The sequence below is a fragment of the Orussus abietinus genome, unplaced genomic scaffold (assembly GCF_000612105.2).
Source record: "Orussus abietinus isolate OABI.00-Male unplaced genomic scaffold, Oabi_2.0 scaffold62, whole genome shotgun sequence".
In the NCBI taxonomy this organism is placed as follows: Eukaryota; Metazoa; Arthropoda; class Insecta; order Hymenoptera; family Orussidae; genus Orussus; species Orussus abietinus.
In genome coordinates this window covers 592,581-611,157 of record NW_019394299.1, presented here as the reverse complement: position 1 = coordinate 611,157, position 18,577 = coordinate 592,581, and the positions used below count along the sequence as shown (strand labels likewise).

Genomic DNA, 18,577 nt, shown 5'->3' with positions numbered 1-18,577 from the left:
TGTAACCGCCATTGAGATCGTGATTGAACGCGCTATGATCGTTTCATAACGTGTCGATCTCGATTTGCGAAAAGTAACCAGTCCAAACCGTTTAAGGATTAAACGATCAGCGCTTTTCGCGCCGTCCCTGCCATCGGGCGGAACATTCTAAAAAATACTCACGAAAAGGCAATACTTTCAGCTTAGAATCGAAGTAACCATTTCCACGCTGTAATCGTCTGACAAATTGTAGCCTCAATACGATCGTTGAATAATTTTCTTTATCTGACTGAAATTCTATTTTCGGTCAGACGAAACGAAGAAAGAGTTCAAGGCGTAGGAGAATTCCAACGAATTCGAAGGTTTTCCGAAAACTCCTCGGCGAAGGCAAAGTAATCAATGGGTGGTCAAAGTTAACACGTAGTGGCAGGTATCGTGTACACAAGAGCTAAAGCAAACGTAAGGTACTTTCTCGGAGACGAGACGGAACGGTGCATTTGAAGATCTCTTTCGGATTTACTTTGTGTCTCGTGACAATGGGTAGGCCGGCAAAGAAAAGAGAGGTCACCCTCTCTCGAGATGATCTTCCTTGGCGCGCAACAAGCGACACTCCGCGTTCAAGACTCGCCGACATTTTAAGGATCCATAGCGGGATGAACGGATAGAAATGTAGAATCACCCCAAAAAGGGAGAAATCCGTCCTTGGATCGCCGATCGACAGGTAGCGTGATCGAGATTTTTCACGATTTCCCTCGGTTTAATTATACCTAAAAGAGTCTCTTTTTCCCGATCCTTCTTATAAATACTTAAAGACGATTTTTTCCAGACGACGGCCACTTTGCTAGACATGGAAGGCACGAAGAGATACCTCCGGAGGAGTCGCCGGTCTCGGCCCTTCGCGTAGTCGAGCGCGGCACGTGCGAACGGATGAATGAAAGTTTACGAGTATAGTAAGAACGGGTCAATCTGCCAATTGACCATCGGTCAACGGGAGCCACGAACGGAGCTCGGAATCGTTTCGCTCTGTAGCGCGCTACGAATGAAGTACCGCACTCGAGGGCTGTTTAAGGGGAGCGAAAGAGATAAGGGTCCGTGGTGGGAGCGAGCTCTCTCCGTCTAGTGGCCATTCGGAGTCAGTTGCTCTTATGCTCGCCTGCCACCACCAGCCATCCGGTCGCTCCGTCCACCGATCCGATGGCACTGAAAATTAACTCTTCGTATTAATCGCGATGCCGCATCCCGACGTGCCTTTCAAAACTCGATTATCACATCATATTCATCCGTCATCGTCAAGCAATCATCAGTGAAAACCGTGCGAATTACGTTGAAAAAAGGGTTAAACGGAAAGGAAGAGATCCCAGGATTCACGTGACATCTATGATGGAAGTCGCCGGTTGACGAGATCGACCAAACACCGGCCAATGCGAGCGACTGTAACGTCAGAAGCGGATTTTTGTGGTTCCATTGTACTCGGGGATCCACCGGAGAAGAGAAACTCGACCGACGCAAGTTTTGCCCTCGAAAAAGGACCTGGAGGAAGCATCGAGTGCAGTTTCTCGTCGTCGATGACCGCCGAAAGTGAGCTTGGGAGGTCATGTGGGGTGAAGTCGGCGATAGATTGATGGCCGGATCGTTCTTTTGTAAATGAAGTCGCGGGTCGGAAAGGTGGAGAGGGAGGGATGATCTGCTCTTGAGAGAACTTCGGCGCGGAGAAGCAGCACGAGGGTGTATGTAGGGGGTGGATATTATGTTAGGAAAGGTGTTATATGCGTTGCTGAAGGTGTTGGTGTTGGCGGGAAGCGTTATCAGCCTGCTACCGGAAGATCTCGAGGAGCGAACACCCCCTGGGAGCTTGCAAGAGGAGTGCGCGTCGAGGTGTCCCGACCTTGATCTCAACCAGGTATGGCCGCATCTCTTAGCGTAATCCACTTCGAATTCGATATACAATTTGCACACACAACGGTTTATCGCCGGCTAACAATATTCCCAATGAAGCTTCGGGACCCTGTTGTTGTACTCCGCGAAACAATCTCCCGCCAATGACGCGAACGAAGTGCGAGAAAAAAGTTTCGCAAAAAGAAAAGCCGACGAGCCTCGGGATGGCCGATGACCTTTCGACACAAAAGGCCGGGACATATTTATTGAGATATTATTTCAATTTATGGCAACTTATCTCGCTGTTGTGTCGTGCGTTTAGATCTCGCCCTCCGCGGGGAGAAGAGTGAATCTTGTTATCCGCTCACCTGTAAATACGAGGGACCGCTAACCGAATTCGAATCTCATCGCCGATAACGAGAGAGACCATTCGAGGACGCCATAGAGACAACCTGCTCAATGCACGGAGAGTCTATCATCGCATTATTCTCAATGAGGTTGTTTCAATTCATGCACTTAACGATCGATCCCTCGATCCGCACGCTTGAACCGGCGCCAGAGCTTCGCGTTGCTCCGAATTAATTTCGCGACCTCAAGACGTGCAGACTTCCGACATTCTCATTACTCCATTTCCAGAGACCGCTTCCGGCATTCCCGTTAACGAAACAGCATTTCGCGCCATTTTCTCCGGGAAAAACTTCCTTCACCGCGTTCATTACGTTCGGCGTGACTTTAGCATCCAAGGCGTGGCGTTTCTCGCGCAGCAGAGAAACCCGGCCTAGCATCATCTCCCAACGACGAGATTCGTGTTCTTTGCAAACAAACGGGAAAAAACGGCCCATCAGAGGATACCAAAAAATAAAGGAAAATGTTAAAAATCACGCGACAGAAGTGACGCTTCTCTAGCAACTAATGCTTCATCTACAACTTGTAACCGTGATTTGATATTCAAAGAGAGAAAAAGTATCTCACTATCCAAACGAATGTTCCCCTGTTTCAGTTTTGCTCTCACGCTACCTTCCCACGTTTCGAATTTACCCTATCATGACAGAAGTATTAAATAAAAAATCGTTTAGAACAAGTTAACACCCTCACGATAGCCGCATCTCGCATGTGCTCAGAAAGACGAGCGGAGGAATCGAAATTGTCTCTCTTGGTTTCGAGATGTTCACTTTCGGGCCTCTGGAGTGTTGCTTCCCGAGCGAACCGAATTTACCCTATCATGACAGAAGTTTCAGGTAAAAATTGTTTAGAACAAATTAACGCCCTTGCGATAGCCGCATCTCGCGTGTGCTCAGAAAGACGAACGGAGAAATCGAGATCGTCTCTCTTGGTTTCGAGATGTTCACTTTCGGGCCCCTGGAGTGCTGGTTCTCGAGCGAACCGAATTTACCCTATCATGCCAGAAGTTTCAGGTAAAAATTGTTTAGAACAAATTAACGCCTTCGCGATAGCCGCATCTCACGTGTGCTCAGAAAAATGAACGAAGAAATCAAGATCGTCTCGCTTGGTTTCGAGATTTTCACTTTCGGGCCTCTGGAGCACTGCTTCCCGAGCGAACCGAATTTACCCTATCATGACAGAAGTTTCAGGTAAAAAATTATTTATAACAAATTGACGCCCTCGCGATAGCCGCATCTCGCGTGTGCTCGGAAAGACGAGCGGAGGAATCGAGATCGTCTCTCTAGGTTTCGAGATATTCACTTTCGGGCCTCTGGAGCGCTGCTTCCCGAGTGAACCGAGCGTGGCACGAAAATGGCTGCACACGAAGGACGTATCAATTTAACTCGGCTCTTGGTCCCGACTGTACCATTCATTAATTAACTTAACTACGCGACGACGCATCGTCGCTCTCCGTAACCGCAGACCCGCCGACGGGGGTCGCCATTGCTGGCTCCGGAGCCACCTGGCTTTTCGCTCGCAAATTCGCGTTTCCTTTCGATAACTCTCGATCGCGATATCGCCAAGAGTTAGCTGCACCCGTAAAAATCCCCGCTCTCGGCGCCAACAGATCGTATCGACCGCATCAATAATAAACAAGGTTTCGCACTCCCCTGACCCAAGATGATCCGCCAATCCGAGAATTTTTAAACCCATGCGTGCCAAAAAATGCACCGCGATAAGAAATCGATTACGAGGAGATCGCGCGACGTCGAGCGCGGCAAGTTTAGTCAAAACACCTCGCAACGACGAACAGTCCTGACCCACGTGCGATTATTTACGTAAGCTCAATGGAGGTACAACTGTCCGAGCAATTGCGAGGTCCCGAGCGTTAGGTAAGACTCCAGATTCCCCCGATAAGGAAGCGGCGAGGTTCGGCAAGGTTTCTTGCAAAATTGCCGGAGGAATCTCTGGTATATCTGCCGGGACCTCGGGCAATCTTAACGGGCGACCCCGCGAGTCTCGAACCATTTTTAATAAGCAGCTCGCATCTGCCTCCCGAAAATCAACACTCGAGAGAGAGGAATCCGGACGATCGGGGCCACTGGACCGTGGCAGATAAATCGTGGAGTCATATCAATTACCGCCGTATCGTTGATAATGCGTAGATGGAGGGGAAGAAAAAAGGCGGGAAAAAAATGCGAAAATCGTATCGCCGTCGGAGTGGTATCGTCGATTCTTCTCCTTTCGGCGATAATTCGGCCGTCGGGGGTATAAGGGGGATCGCGCGAAGGCAAGTCGCCCGAGATAAAGAAAATAAGAACCGTGAGCGCCCGTCGAAATAGGGCCGTCGCGGGTGGAGGGAGCCCGACGTGCGTAATTTATGGAAAAGCCAAAGATAGAATCTCGTTCTCGTATGGGCGCAATAGTGGCGCCCGTTGAAAATAGTAAATACGAGTAATAAAGTCGTTATCGTATCTCGGGGTGATGCTTAGGATGACCCGCGAGGCTTGCATAACGCCCGATCTCCCGAGTCCGTCTATCCCAACTACGTCGTTCGACCCGACCTACAGATTTTTCCAGACCGTCGTCCCGTGCGTCCTCTCCTCTCAGCCTTGACAAATTCGCCTCTGAAATCACCGCGAATACAGGTACCCACGCCTCGGCCTGCAACACTATACACGAACCGTGCACAATGAACTTCCTGCTGGCCACATCCTCTCGGCGCCGCCCATGGGCTTGCTAAGGATTCACCTGAAAATCCATCGATGATCGCTCCATGCCTCTCCGGAAAATTCCGGCCGCGTGCGGAATTAACAATCGCAAAACTCCACGGCTCGTCTCGCTGCACTTACGGAGCCATTATACCGCATTGGGGTTAGCGCCCACGGGCGATAATCGTGATAAGTGTTCGGTCATTCTGCTCATGAAATCAAACAGTGTTGTCAAATAGATACGCTGCGTAGATACAAAGAACGCGCGGACAGAAATACAGAGTTATTACTGGAGAGATTTATTAATCGGTAATTCCTTGACTTCTTTAAACTGGAGTCAGAGCACGCCAGGAATTGCCGGGAAACGTTTTTACCGCGGTCGAGACGGAGTCAAACTACGCATTAAAATTGGGGCATATCTGCGAAATCTGCATGCGGATAATGACGCGTCCTTAAATCGCACATCCAGTACTATTCTTCTCGAAGGCGAGATTTTTCTCACGATCGAGGTAACAAAACGAGCCTCGTCTCGTTCTTGTGCCAGCGGTTACTCGCATCAAAGTGCGCAGCAGAAAAGAGCCGGCGCGTACATTGGGTCAGACTCCACTAATTTTTCAGCTTAAACAAATCCTGGGAACTAGAGTTCGGAAGCTGCCCCATGACGTCACACCAATTAGAGATGCATGTACGTACACGCGTCCCATACGCGCGCATTTCCTACGACATGACGCGTATAGGACCGCGTGCGTTGGGGACTGTTGCTTTTTAACGAGCAGCAGCTGATGGGAGGCTTTTTATTCCGCGTCTTACGGAATCGGTCCGACATCAATATCTCACGTGAGATGTGTCCCTTTCGTCGCCCTGAATGGGAAAGATTTAGTACCGGGTATGCCTATGCTCTTGCCTTGACTTAATTACGATGTACCGTGCGGACACGTGGGAAATAATTCCTCACCTTTCCGCCGGTTTTCGACCCTTCGTTTATCGAAAGTCGAGAGATCACCAGAAGTCGAGGAAGGGCGCACATCGGCAGCAACGAAATCCGAGCTCGGAGTACTCGTCGGTTGCGAACCTCGTAAAACCGTGTTCCAAACGAGCGAACACCGTCCGGTGTATACCCAACACCGTGCGACCCTGTCGGTCGAAACCACACGAAAAAAAACCTGACACCATTCGCCTTTAACTTGAACCACCGTCGTGTCCCCTTCAGCTATCGCCGTTTCAGTACGTCTACGTGGCCCGAGCGTAAAACCGTGCCTTCCGCGGAAATGTATTCAAATTAAAGAGCGAGAATTACGATTGCACCCTCTTGGCCGATGCCTTCATCGCGATGAATTCACCTTGGGTCGTTCGAGGAACTTCGGGACGCGCCGAGAGGTTCTTTCTCGACTATTTAAGACGCTCAAAAGCAGCGGTTTAAAGTGTAAGGGCGACTTAATTTGAGCCGCCCTTCTTCGAACTTGGTTAGCGTTAACGAGCCGGAATTAAGACTGAAAGAGCACCGACGAGACTCTCTGATTCGTTTCGTAATGTAAACCTTGCCGATCAGCTTTGCTGGCGACTTTTCGCCACCGACAATTGTGCTGAAAGAATCTCGCCCGCCGCGGCGGACTCTCTTCCAAGATGGCCGCCGCGCCGAGCGCGTCCCTCGACGTTGGAGAACGTTTCTCGTTGGAAACCTTAAGGTCAAGTGAAACACGTCGAGGAACGTGGTCGACGTCGATAACGAAGATTTTTCTAAATGCCTGCGTTGCCGACGTTCGTTTTTATATTGACAGCTGTGTCGAATTATATTGGGTATTGTACAAAATGGCATACTCTACCTGTCGTTTTTGTACAATAATTATAAAGAAATCGAAGTAAAACTCCAGAAATCCTCTGGATTCATGCTTTCTGGGGCCCTAATTGACTGCAGAGGGACCACCTGTGCCATCTGTGATTTCCAGGTCAATTAAATTTTCTCTCCGAGACCTCGTATTCCCATCATTTTAGCATAGAAGCGCATACAACATTTTTTTGCCTTTATCCCATTCAAAATCCGAGTTTATAGATTACCAGAATGTTCTAAATTGTCGTAAAATTGTCCTGACCCTTTCGATTCTCATATCAGAGCCTTCGATAATTGTATATTGATCGAAATATGAGAGCTCAACGCCATTTTGGTTCTGGTCTGGGTTGAGTTAAAAAATTTTTTTTTTAAATCGAAATTTTGAATGTGTCAGGATAATTCTTAGATGATCAGGAGTGATGTGTCAAAGCTTCGGACAGTTTGGTCTACCACCCTCAACAAAATGTGTTGTATTCGAATCGACTAGTTTGAAGGGGGTTTCGCTTCACCTTAATCCCCTACGGTGGAATTCGCTCGACGCTTAACGGGTTAGGCTTCGATTATTGTCTAAACGGTCCCTCGAAGCCGGTAAACGTTCTCACGTCCGCCCAAAACTTCGATATCGGGATTCAGGAAAGACGCAACAGTTGGTCAGCGCTCCTCGATGCGTGACGAAGACGTTAAGTGCGGACTTGCGGAAGGACGGGCGAGGGTGCCCGTGTAGTCGATTAAGTCAGGTTGGATAGTGGTACCCAACAAGAGGGTTCCTTCTTTAAGTGGACTCTCATTACCGCGTTTCCCGTAATTTACATCGCGTCAAAGCGGGTCGCGAAGAAGAAAAACCAAAAAAAAAAGACGTTGAAAATACCCACGAATGCGAAGAAACACAAACATCATTTCACGACGCGAGGCTCACGAGCAGAAACTCCTTCGAAATAAATCGTTGCGTTGCGTAACGACGTCTATTTTTAAATAATCTGCATGAAGAGAATACACCCGACGGGAATTCCACGTTCGTTAAATAAAGTTTATTGTAATGGGTTTCCGCGCTCCTGGCGCTAAAAGCCGTTCTTGGCCTGCCGAAGTGAATAGATTGGGAGACATCCATTAGTTTTCGACTTTTCAGGCGATCGAAGAGACCCTGGAAGCTTCCGAGGCACTTTGGAAAAGGAATTACGTGAACGATGATCACGTTGCGGCACGACGACAGTCGCGGCTCGCTGGTCGCATTGTGATTTGCATTGATTAATTGGGTGCAAAGTTAAACGGACTGCGAGCCGTGAGGAGAAGAATGGAACGCGAGATGCCGGAATTAAAAATCATCGTAAAATTGATATAAACCCCCGAGGAGACGATAATCGATGGAAAACATTGAACCGCCTTCGGGCGTTATTGTCGAGCGTTACATTTTTCTTTTTTTAAAGGCGGTCACACCGACGCTACGTGTGAAAAAAAGTCCACTCGCATGGCCGCGACGTCAGAGCACTTGGCGTGACGTCCTACGAGGGCAGGAGAAAATAAATTGAATCGCTTGCCAGGGTTTAAAAGACAGTAAACTGTTTCATCCGGTTCAATTGATAGCCCCGGCACCTGCGTACGAGCTGTAAAAAAATCCAATGGATCCGAAAGAACGACAGAGGAGTCGCCAGGTCAAAGCGATCTCATGGGGCGCGGCTGCACGGTTACACCTGTAGGTCGCGCGCTTCCGGGACACAGGTGCACGTCCGGTGTCGAGGAAACGAAAAGGTGGGACCACTCCGCGTGTCCGGGGGTAGTCCGATTGGGATTGTTGATTTTACGGTGCCGAACGAGGGAGGCGAGCGAAGCGTGCTGCCGTTTCCATGGGAATAAAAACTTCACCCTCCGTCCTAGCCCTTTGAATTAATACCGTGACCCGGACGCGGCGCTCGAAAAGTGCGTCGTGATTTGCATTTAACAGCCGTCGCGTTGAATGTAAATTCGGTTTAGCTACCCCCTCTAACTCCCGAAACTCGTGAGAACATCGGGAAATCGGAGCAGAGGGTTATTTAACTTCTTTTTTATTTTACAGAATCGAACAGATGACAACAGCTCGGAGGTGGGATGCGGGGTGCGCTGCAAAATCGAACAGGTAAATACTCAAGGTTCGTTGTCGGAGAGAATCTTCTGCTCGACTTTGCGACTCGCATAGATTGGCCGATATCAGCAGGCAGACGAATCCACGGACGGGTGCCGGCCAGAGCCGAAATAAAGGGATGTCGTCCCTCGACAACAATGAGAGCGCTTCCGCTCTTGCCGGGGCCCCCGGTCCGCAACGCGAACCTCCGCGGAGGCAGTAACTGGCAAATAAAAACAAACTCCTCATGGGCACAATGAATGGATGGACGAATGTACCGAGCAAAAGAATGGCCGCCGCCGACGCCAAGCGCGGAGGGCTTTGTGCGCTAAATTGAATCGCGTACGAGAGCGCCCGAAAACGGATGTCGCCAAATTGCCGTGCGACTCCGGATTCAGGGGCTGCTTCCGGAAGTCGAAACGGGAAGCCGCGTGTCCACGCGGTCGAATAAACGCGAGAAGGCGGGATTCCACGGGGTGACGATCTCGTTTACGTCGAACGTCTCGCCGAAGGGTTCGATTCGAAATTAGTCGACGGAAGGTGGGGAAGAAATCCGGATTTCACCCGGTCGAATCGACCATTTACTCCCTTCTCTCTGATTACTCGTACCTACTCTTATCTACTCGTACCTCTCGTTGTTTCGAACGGGTGCGTGCGCAAATACGTCGCTTCCTTCGCGACTGGTTGGACAGACGGAATTCGGTTCCGACGAATCGGCAGGAATCGGCCCTGGTGGACCGGAAGGACACCCACCAGGGCGTATCTCCACCGTAGGAAGCGAGCCGGCTAATTGCCGGGCCAGAAACGGCGCGGTGGAGTTTCGATGGTTAATAACCCTCGATTCCCTTTCACTCGACAATCCTTGCTCGGTCTGGAACGTGCACTCGTTAATTCATGCGCACCGCCTGTTGCACCTTCGTTGGCATTTAATCTTACCTCGTGTGCCCAACGTGCGCTTCTACTCGTGCAATTTCCTCCCTCGCTCTTTTTGCGGTTCCCTGGCTCATGTCCAAAAGGACATTAGGCCATTTTCACCGTTGCGTTTTCCTTCGCAGATGGATCATCTCGATTTAACGAGACAATGTATCGTTCACACATGACGTAATGTAGGAATACTCCGAAAATTAGTGGTACCGCAAAAGTTTGCTACATGGATTCCAAAGAGAACGTTCACAAATCGAGGGGTTGATAGTAGCATGGTGATAAAAGTTCGCGGTCTCCAAACTTTCTTGTCCATCGCTTTTGCAAACGAATTACTGTAACGATCAATTAGAATTGAGCTTTAGTCTATGTGTCGTTGATTTGTACAGATCAGTCTGTACTCAAGAAAATGTTCCGATTAAAAGGTATCTAGTTATCATTAATGAGCAAGTCTGATTAAGAAACTTGCAGGGTTTAATATGACTAAACGTTCAGATTACTGAAGTCTGGTTAAACATGTGGTTATCTTAATCAGATCCCTTAACCATACTATCTAAACTTCTAGTAGAAAATTCTTGTTCTTAAATCCAAAAATTCTCATTGGATTTACCACTAAAAGTGTTAACGCAGCCAGATAATATTTTACTAGAAACATCAGTAAGGGCATGTTTAACGATCTAATCCGGTTAAAACAGCCGGAATTCGTTTTCCTTTTTAGCTAGACTCCTTTTTGAGTGTACGGTCGCGCCATCAATTTGAACGCTAGTTCTGTACTATCGCTGTACCACCACTGCAGGTCTGCATTACTCCTGCATTAAGTCGTACGTGAATGATACTTAAAGGTAAATCGGGTTGTTGCAATGTCCGGATAATACAAACGTCCGGACGAGGAAATGGAGCTGGCGTCTCTCCACTTGAAGCGCCCCAGAGTTAAGGGGATCTAGGGCATCTGGAAGTCGCGACGTTCGACCCCGTTTTGCTTTTCACCCCCTAAATTGTCCCCAGAGATTTGAGGACATTTAGCCCTCTAGTCGAGAGCAGGACCACCGACTGCGCGCGAATGATTTGGGTCGGATCCTAGACCGTCCCAGGAGCTGTTTAGCCTAAACGACCAGGCGACATAACGATGCTCGGAAGAACACCCTTTCGGTATTTACAAACATGGGAATGGGCGCCGCCGTAAACGCTACTGAAAAAGGACTGAAAAATTGGGCAAAGATCTGCTTGGATTTCAGTTTGTTCTCCTTTTGGAATCGTTAGCTCGACTTACAAGTGAATCCGTACACCAGGATGCATACAGCAACCACGTTGCATTTAACTTTTTATAGCCTTTACAGGTATCTCGCATAAGCACAAGATAAGCATAACAGTAAAAACTGGCCAATCAAATTGCTGAAAATTCAATATGGCGTCGATGTTCGGCAATTCGACTGGTCAATTTTTATTGCTGTGCTCTCGGGCACTGTTACTTGAGGTATGTGTCAAGGCTTTTACATGGCCACGCAACGCACTTAATAAAACAAGTGCCTGCCCTATGTATACTGTTGGGTACAAATATATAGGTGTTGCAGGCTTTTTGAAGCATTTGCATCGTACTTTCTGTATGCGTCTCTCAGTGTGCGTCCTGAATATGAGGTGCGCGATGGCGAGAACGTTTCCGTTCGTTCGTAGAAAAGCCGTGGGGGACACAACAATTTGTCGGATAACGGTGCAATTGCCAGTTGCGGGCTTTATTAATAACGGGGAACTCCGATTCAGCTCCACGATTTGCTGCGCTCGTCAGCGTTCGTGCAGCGCGAATTCTGCGCGAATCCGATGACGCTATCCCGAACAAAGTTCTCGACGATTCAATTTTACGTTATTTAATTGTCCTAGAGATCGCCCTATATGCCGATGTGCTCTTATTGTCTAGACGAAAGTGGATAATTTGTGAAATCATTTATATCTTTCTTTCTAGGCTCGAGTCCTTTAACCTTCGCTTATGAAGGCAGAGATGGGTCGTGTTAACGGAGGATTTGGAAGTGCCCGAAGCAGGGAGAGACAGCTCGGGATCGTTCTGTCGTAGTCTGTGGAACGATGATCTACGATCTACGGCGAGTGAAGTGCCCAGGCGAGGGCCTGGGCAGGTCGTAATATGTGTCGAGGATTTAATGAGGAAGTGAGAAATTAGCGGCCGTCGCGTCCAGCCACAGTGGCTTTGCCTTTTTTTCCACCGTCCGGCTACTCCGGTAACCTCCGTCTCTATTAATAGGAGGAATCCATTTCTAGATTTTCTCAAACCCGGCTCGAAAGAACTCCGAAATGGCATTTTCCCTAAACCTCCTCCGATATCTTAATTTCCCACAAGACCGGATGCTGCCGAGCCAGTAAAAGAAAGGGAGGAAAAAACCATCCGAAACATTTTTCATTTCCCTCTTCTCGACTCGATTTCGCACTTTTTCATTGACTCTCGGATGTGGTTATCACCGACGTTCGATGAAATCCACGAGTTTCCCGGAATTCCCTGGAATTCTTGAAACGGCGAAGCCCCTAGCCTCGCGGTTGATTCCGGCTTTATCTTTATTGTCGCGTTTTCAATTAATCGATCGATTGGCCGAAGCAAGTGGCGAGGAAGCCGAGCCAGAAGCGTTTATCGAGTGCGAATCCCTTTCATTCCCTGGACTTTCGAGCTGACCCAAGTGATACCCCGAGCACCATACCCGGTGGGCGCGTAATAACGAGCACGAGTAACCGCGATAATGGCATCCGTACGTGCTCCACGTAGTCTACGTCTATTTTCTTATTATTTTCGAGACACCGACAGACGGTCATTTATGTGCGTCTAGTGCCTTCCGAATCGTCCCCATGCCGAGGCTTGCGTGTCAAAGCGTTCGAGTGGCAAATGACTCCGGAGTCGGAGTTCGGTATCCATTTCGAAGAATTCCACTTTGCCAGACCAATCCCATTGTTTCCGGATTGCCCCACTTACCTCGTTTCTGCAAGCGTTAAGCTACATTAAAAATCACCACACCCGCGCCAAAGCAAATCCCTTTGGAATGGAAGGCGTCTTTCCATCTCGCGATCGCTTCTGCGTATTTACGTTCCGACGAAGAGGGATCCACTCGAGAGACTTCCTCTCGGTGCGTTCAATATTTGTCGAAGGATTCGATGGAAGTGCCTTAAGGCTACTTTCCTGGCCAATTGGGGGTCTGGCTATTTTAACTCTGGAGTGGCGCCTTCATTCGAATCGGAAGCAAACGCGATCCTTGGATGGAGGGTTGGATCATTTCCTTGGCGAGGCCGAGGAACGTCGACGTTCTTTCTTTGCGTCGACGCGTTAAGCTCCGGTTCGCAAATCTATGCCGTGTGCGGTGTACCGACCCACGTAATCGACGTGGGCGTCACTTGGGGTACGCCCCGTATGCGGGGACGATCTGAAAAAAAAAATAGAAGAAAAGAAAAAGAAAGAGAAGAATAATAAACGGCACGGTTTCATTCGCCGCTAACTCGAGCGAATTATGTCACGCGGTTCTACCTGCAATTATGGCCGCGTGTTTACTTCCGGCACTGGTCGACCTCGGTCGCGGTGATCGAAATTCCTCCTCGAAACCCGAAGACGCGACTCGGCGACGCTCCTTCGGTTACCGCATCATTTTATTGCTTCCGAGGCGATATTCTCCCCTCGTGGAACACAATGAAACGTGACGATGAAATCATCTCTCCCGCGTTCTAGGCGAGCTCTCGAACCCACGTCAGCACAAAGAATTCCCCCATGATTAACCTTTGGATGCCGCCAACTTCGAATAGCGCTAGAAATGCTCGAGGTCCGGCTTTTCCACGTCGTTTTATATTTGCCCGCAGCCGAGTTTCGCGCTAGTTGTTGGAATTTAAACGAATCGGTCTACGTATATCGAGGTATACGGGCTCAAGATTGAAGGTTGATTCGCCGAGGGGAGAAGCGACGCTCGAGTGGTTTACTTAAGAAAACCAACCCCTGATGGGAGACCGAAAAGTCACATCCATCACTTAGCCGGATACGCTGAGATCGCTTATAAGTAATTATCAAGGACCACGCGCTTCTTCGGGACCCTGAGACGACTGAGACGAGTCGCCCTCTCCTCGCTTTCTATGAGACTTCAATCTCATCCAGCTACTTTCTTTCTGTTTCAGTGTACCAAGGGATGCGCCGCGTGGCAACAAGCACTCGAGACCAGTTGTCAGGCCGTATGCGTAAGTGTTTTCTTATCAATTGTCAAACGAGTGTCGATATATCCAGCGTGTATCTTCTTTATAATTGCGACTCCTTCGTGTTATCCTCAGAATGGGACGCAAGAGCTGCTGTCGCCGAAAGAACTGTACTGCGTCCTGGGGTGTCACGATGCGTTGAATCGGTACTTCCAACAATTAAAAGGTAAACGAACAAATCGTGATACGAGGTTTACTTGATAATTGGCGACAGGTGTTGGCGGTGGGTTTATCGTGTATACTGCGATTACAGAAATTGTATTTAAACCAGGGTTACGTTGTATACACAAGCACGCTTCGTTCTCAACGACTGTAGACTAGTACTTTCATAGATATTACTTATCATAATACTACCGATAATACTGCTAAAATTCAGCGAATTCTTTCGCGTACTGATCCTGAGACTCTATTGTCAAAGCCTCCTCCTCGTAATTATCAAAATTGGAGGCATCTCCAGGTCCGCCATATTTAGGGACGAACGAAGGTTCCACCTTCTGATTGTAAATATTAATCCAGTCGGTGTTTCGGAACCAGCGATGCTTCTTGATATCCAAGCAGCCTCCCTTGAGGTTCCCGAATCTTCTGGTGAGGTCCACCTGAAGGAAGTTCTGCAGGATGTCCCTCAAGTCGTCGCCAAAGTGGCTGGCGAACCTGTATTTACCGGCTACGATTTTCTCGTAGATCTTCATGGAATCGTGGGAATAGAAGGGTGGGTATCCCGCGTTCATCTCGTAAATTAGGATGCCAAAGCTCCACCAATCCACGGGTTTGCCGTATCCCTTGGACAGTATCACTTCAGGGGCTAGATATTCCGGGGTCCCGCAGAGAGTCCACGTTCTTCCGTCTATCATCTTGCAAAATCCGAAGTCGGTGAGCCTGATGTAGCCGTTCTGCTCTAGAAGTATGTTTTCCGGCTTCAAGTCTCGGTAAACCAGGTCGCAATGGTGCATGTACTCGATGGCTAAAGCTACTTGGGCCGCGTAAAACCTCGCCAGGTTCTCCTCGAACTTGCCCATCCTCCTCAGGTGTGAGAACATTTCTCCTCCACTGACGAAGGGCAACACCATGTACAAGTAGGAGTTATCCTTGAAGTAGTACTGCATGTACATGATGAACGGGAACCGCAGGCACTGCAGCACCCTCTTCTCGCTGCACGTGTGGTCCACCTGATTCATCTTGATGAGCTTACCTTTGTTCAGGACCTTCATGGCGTGGTAGCAGGACGTCACCTTGTGTCGGACCAGCAGGACTCTACCGAAAGCTCCGGTCCCGAGAGTGCGAAAGCGCTCGAAATCGTCCAGCTTTCCGTTGTCGCTTTGCTTCGTCTTCCAGCTATCTACGAAGGAGCTCTTCAGGTTATCCAAGATCGCGCTGTACTCCTTGAAGCTCTTCTCCCTCTCGCGTTCGTCCATCAGCGGGTTCCTAGTCAGTAAACTCGCCACGTCCATCTTCATTTTAGCACTCACCATTATCGCCGCGAATTATGACAGTTCGGTGATATTTTCGACATATAATTGCCGTCTTGGTTTCAGTGGTTACGGACAGGAATGCGTCGAGGTTATCGCGACACGTCGAGTGAATCGAGTGAATCGATGATGTTTTGTCAGGCTGCGAAAAACGAAGTGTGCGATGGAACCGTCGATCTCCGGATGAGGTCGAATCTCGTAAGACCTTATCCCCTCCGTCTCCCAACACCCAAGCTGTAAAAGGAAACCGAATAACAATTTCAATTCTGATTAACCAAATTATTACTTGCTTATAGCGGAAATCGGGGTACCACCGGCACCAGCACTGGTGGCGGATTCGCTCACCGCGACGTCGCTGAGACTAGAATGGAAGGGCATCGACATAAAAAAGCAAGGTGGTGGAATTTCGTACTTGGTTCAATGGAGGTACGAGGAACTCGTAGAGACCTGGCAGTACTGCAGAAACCAATCCTGGGGAGAAGACGACCAGATCTTGGTGGATAACCTGCAGCCCTACACCAAGTACAGGGTAACTACCTGCCCCCGATCTTCCCTCGCCTGTAGGAATTCTGTTTCATCCTGGCATCTTTTGGTTTCGCAGTTTCGAGTGGCGGTGCTGTTGAAGTCCTCGCAACACAACCCGGAGCCCATCGTCTCCGCGGCCAGCGTGGTAATTCTGACCCTGGCGGCCGGCCTGCCGACATCAGCACCGGTAATTGTAAGAGCTGCAGCGGTAGACAGCTGCCGCGTGTCGGTGTCTTGGGAACCGGGTCCGTTCCCGAACGGGCCACTTTTGTCCTATGTCCTGAGGCTGCAAGGGGCTGACTACTCCCAGCTTAAGGTATACGCCACGCCAGAACTCGACGACTTGGCTGCGACCGCTGGCCCTTTAGCGATCGGCGACCCGATCTCTTCTTCTCGACTTCTCTGCTGCCCATCTTTCCAGCGAATCGCGGATCCGTTCCGGCGGGCGATTCGTGCGACTGGTTCGACAAGCGACGTCCCTCCCCGATGTCCGGTCCCTTAGAGAGAGCTTGATTGACGAGTAGAAGATAGTCGCGTCGTTGAATGACTCAAGAGTAACACCATGGACGATTGATAGACGGGCCTTTTTTACGCCCCGCGATGCGCGCGCGCCAGTGATCCATAGATCGCGAGAAACCGAGCATGATTTACTCGTCAATTAGCAGCGAATGACTCACGGATCCAACGCCTTGGAACCGAGGACGGCTGTGCGAACCTGGAATCCAGTTTGAGGCTCAAACAAAATTAACAGGCTTATTGGAATGTTTCTGTGATGTAGTCGCTTGTGCCATGTTGAGTTTTGTTTGTGCTATTTTTTTTTTTTTACAAAAACCAGAGCGGTTAAAAAAAAAATAAACAAATTCCGAAAATGACCATTTTAACGTTTTCGAGGTTCTGGGAGGCTCTGAATTTTCCTAACGTCAAAGATTCCATTAGAGTCGAAAAATTCAAATTTCCACGATTTCGGAATTTGTTTATTTTTTTTAACAGCTCTGGCTTTTGTAAAAAAAATGTCACAAACAAAACTCAACATGACACAAAAGTCTACATCTCAGAAACATTCCAATAAGCCTGTTAATTTTGTTTGTACCTCAAATTGGATTCCAAGTTCACACAGCCGCCGAGGATCAATGTTAAGCGTGACACGGTATGCCCGATCGAGGAGTAATGCATGATCGACGCGAAATCTCGACCGGTTGCTTTGCTCCACCCTTAACGCTCTAACCTCCGACCTCGTCCGTACTAACCGGAGTCTTGATCGAACCAGGTAATGCGAGATCTCAATCTGTTTCTGGCATGGCGTTCTGTATCCTGTCCGCCAATTACTCTAACCAGGGTTTCGCAAAGGGAAGTGGTGTCGCGCTTGTTTTGGGCTTCGTAAAAATTTCTGATCGTCGTATAGGACATCCCCGCGGCGGAGAACACCGATCATTACATGTTCCAAAACCTGGAGCCGAATAAAAATTATTCCGTCAGTGTGACGATGAGGAACGGCGTGGGAGAGGGTCCTCCGGCGGTTATCTACATATCCACGACCCCAGAACCTGCTGGTGAGTCCGTCAGGGATTGGTATCAATGGTTCATCCAGAGAATGGTATCGTTGACCTCGCGTTCTTAGCTTTCTGGCTACTCGTTTAACGATAAATACTTTGGAATATTCAGTGAAGGACATGCAGCAACCTATTTTGATCCTGGGAGGCGAGCACACAGTCACGAAGCAGGGCGCCGACATGTTGGACGAGCCCAGTTTGGTGTACCAAACGGACAGCCTGATCCGAGGAGTGGCCATCCATGTAGCCTCTGCTCAGCTCTTCGTCTCGGATGCGCTGGGATACGTCTATCGAACGTCGATCACGAAACCCTCCGAGCCAATTGTGATTCTGCAGCCTAGTCAGGCCAATTTCAAGCCCCTGAGCTTATCCGTCGATTGGTTGAATCTGCACCTTTACGTCCTCGGAGAAGTGAAGCACGCGACCACCGTCTGGCAGATCGCGAGGTGCAACTTGGATGGAAGAGGACTGACCGTCGCAATGGCGGGCTTCTTAACGAGGCCTTCGCACATCGAAGTGGATCCTTACAATGGGTACCTGTTCTGGGTCACTAGGGGAGGACTCTACAGACTAGACCTAGCTGACATCAGTAATGGCATCAAGCACGAGGTGCTGCGATTAAAAAGCAAATAAGCATCTCTGAACGGTTTCGAAATGATTGCTTCAACGAATCGAGGTCTCTTTTCAGGTGCAACCCTACTTGATACTAGAAGATGCCCATCTGGGAGCGTTCACGGTGGACCACACAAATTTTCGTCTTTTGGTGCCCCATCATACCCAGAACACGGTAATGTCCGTGTCCTTGGATGGGCGGGAGGTTCTTGACCTTAGGGCAAACACTCAGCAGCCGAAGTTCAAGAACGTGGTATCTCTTGCCATGGCTAATGGTCTCTTCTATTGGACGAATGGAGAGGAAGTGCTAACCGAAGGTTATCACTCGGGGCAGAACAGATATTTCCACAACGCGTATCCGGACAGGTAGGTCGGTCGTTTTTCCGAGATCTTTTACGGGGGATTGA

At 49.1% G+C, this 18,577-nt stretch overlaps 2 protein-coding genes across 5 annotated transcripts in view; one reads left to right on the top strand and one right to left on the bottom strand.

Annotated features, from left to right (window-relative positions):
• Nucleotides 1-1,126: 1,126 nt before the first annotated feature.
• The window catches only part of LOC105698429 (proto-oncogene tyrosine-protein kinase ROS), a 26,422-nt gene continuing 8,971 nt past the window's right edge, over nt 1,127-18,577 (top strand). For 2 of the 4 annotated variants that reach the window (XM_023435053.1, XM_023435052.1), the window contains exons 1-8: nt 1,127-1,879; nt 8,828-8,887; nt 13,943-14,002; nt 14,093-14,183; nt 15,780-16,324; nt 17,411-17,558; nt 17,671-18,167; nt 18,247-18,536. In XM_023435053.1, the coding sequence (XP_023290821.1) occupies nt 1,727-1,879; nt 8,828-8,887; nt 13,943-14,002; nt 14,093-14,183; nt 15,780-16,324; nt 17,411-17,558; nt 17,671-18,167; nt 18,247-18,536 (1,844 nt within the window). In that variant the 5' untranslated portion in view covers nt 1,127-1,726. The remainder of the gene's footprint in view (nt 1,880-8,827; nt 8,888-13,942; nt 14,003-14,092; nt 14,184-15,779; nt 16,325-17,410; nt 17,559-17,670; nt 18,168-18,246; nt 18,537-18,577) is intronic. The other 2 variants (XM_012422671.2, XM_012422669.2) reach the window with 2 other exon arrangements.
• Nucleotides 14,383-15,951, bottom strand: LOC105698434 (cAMP-dependent protein kinase catalytic subunit-like). The gene is made up of 2 exons (XM_012422682.1): nt 15,896-15,951; nt 14,383-15,717 (listed from the first exon to the last, which is right to left on the bottom strand). The coding sequence occupies exon 2, from the start codon at nt 15,484-15,486 to the stop codon at nt 14,383-14,385; it is 1,104 nt and encodes a 367-aa protein (XP_012278105.1). The 5' UTR covers nt 15,487-15,717; nt 15,896-15,951.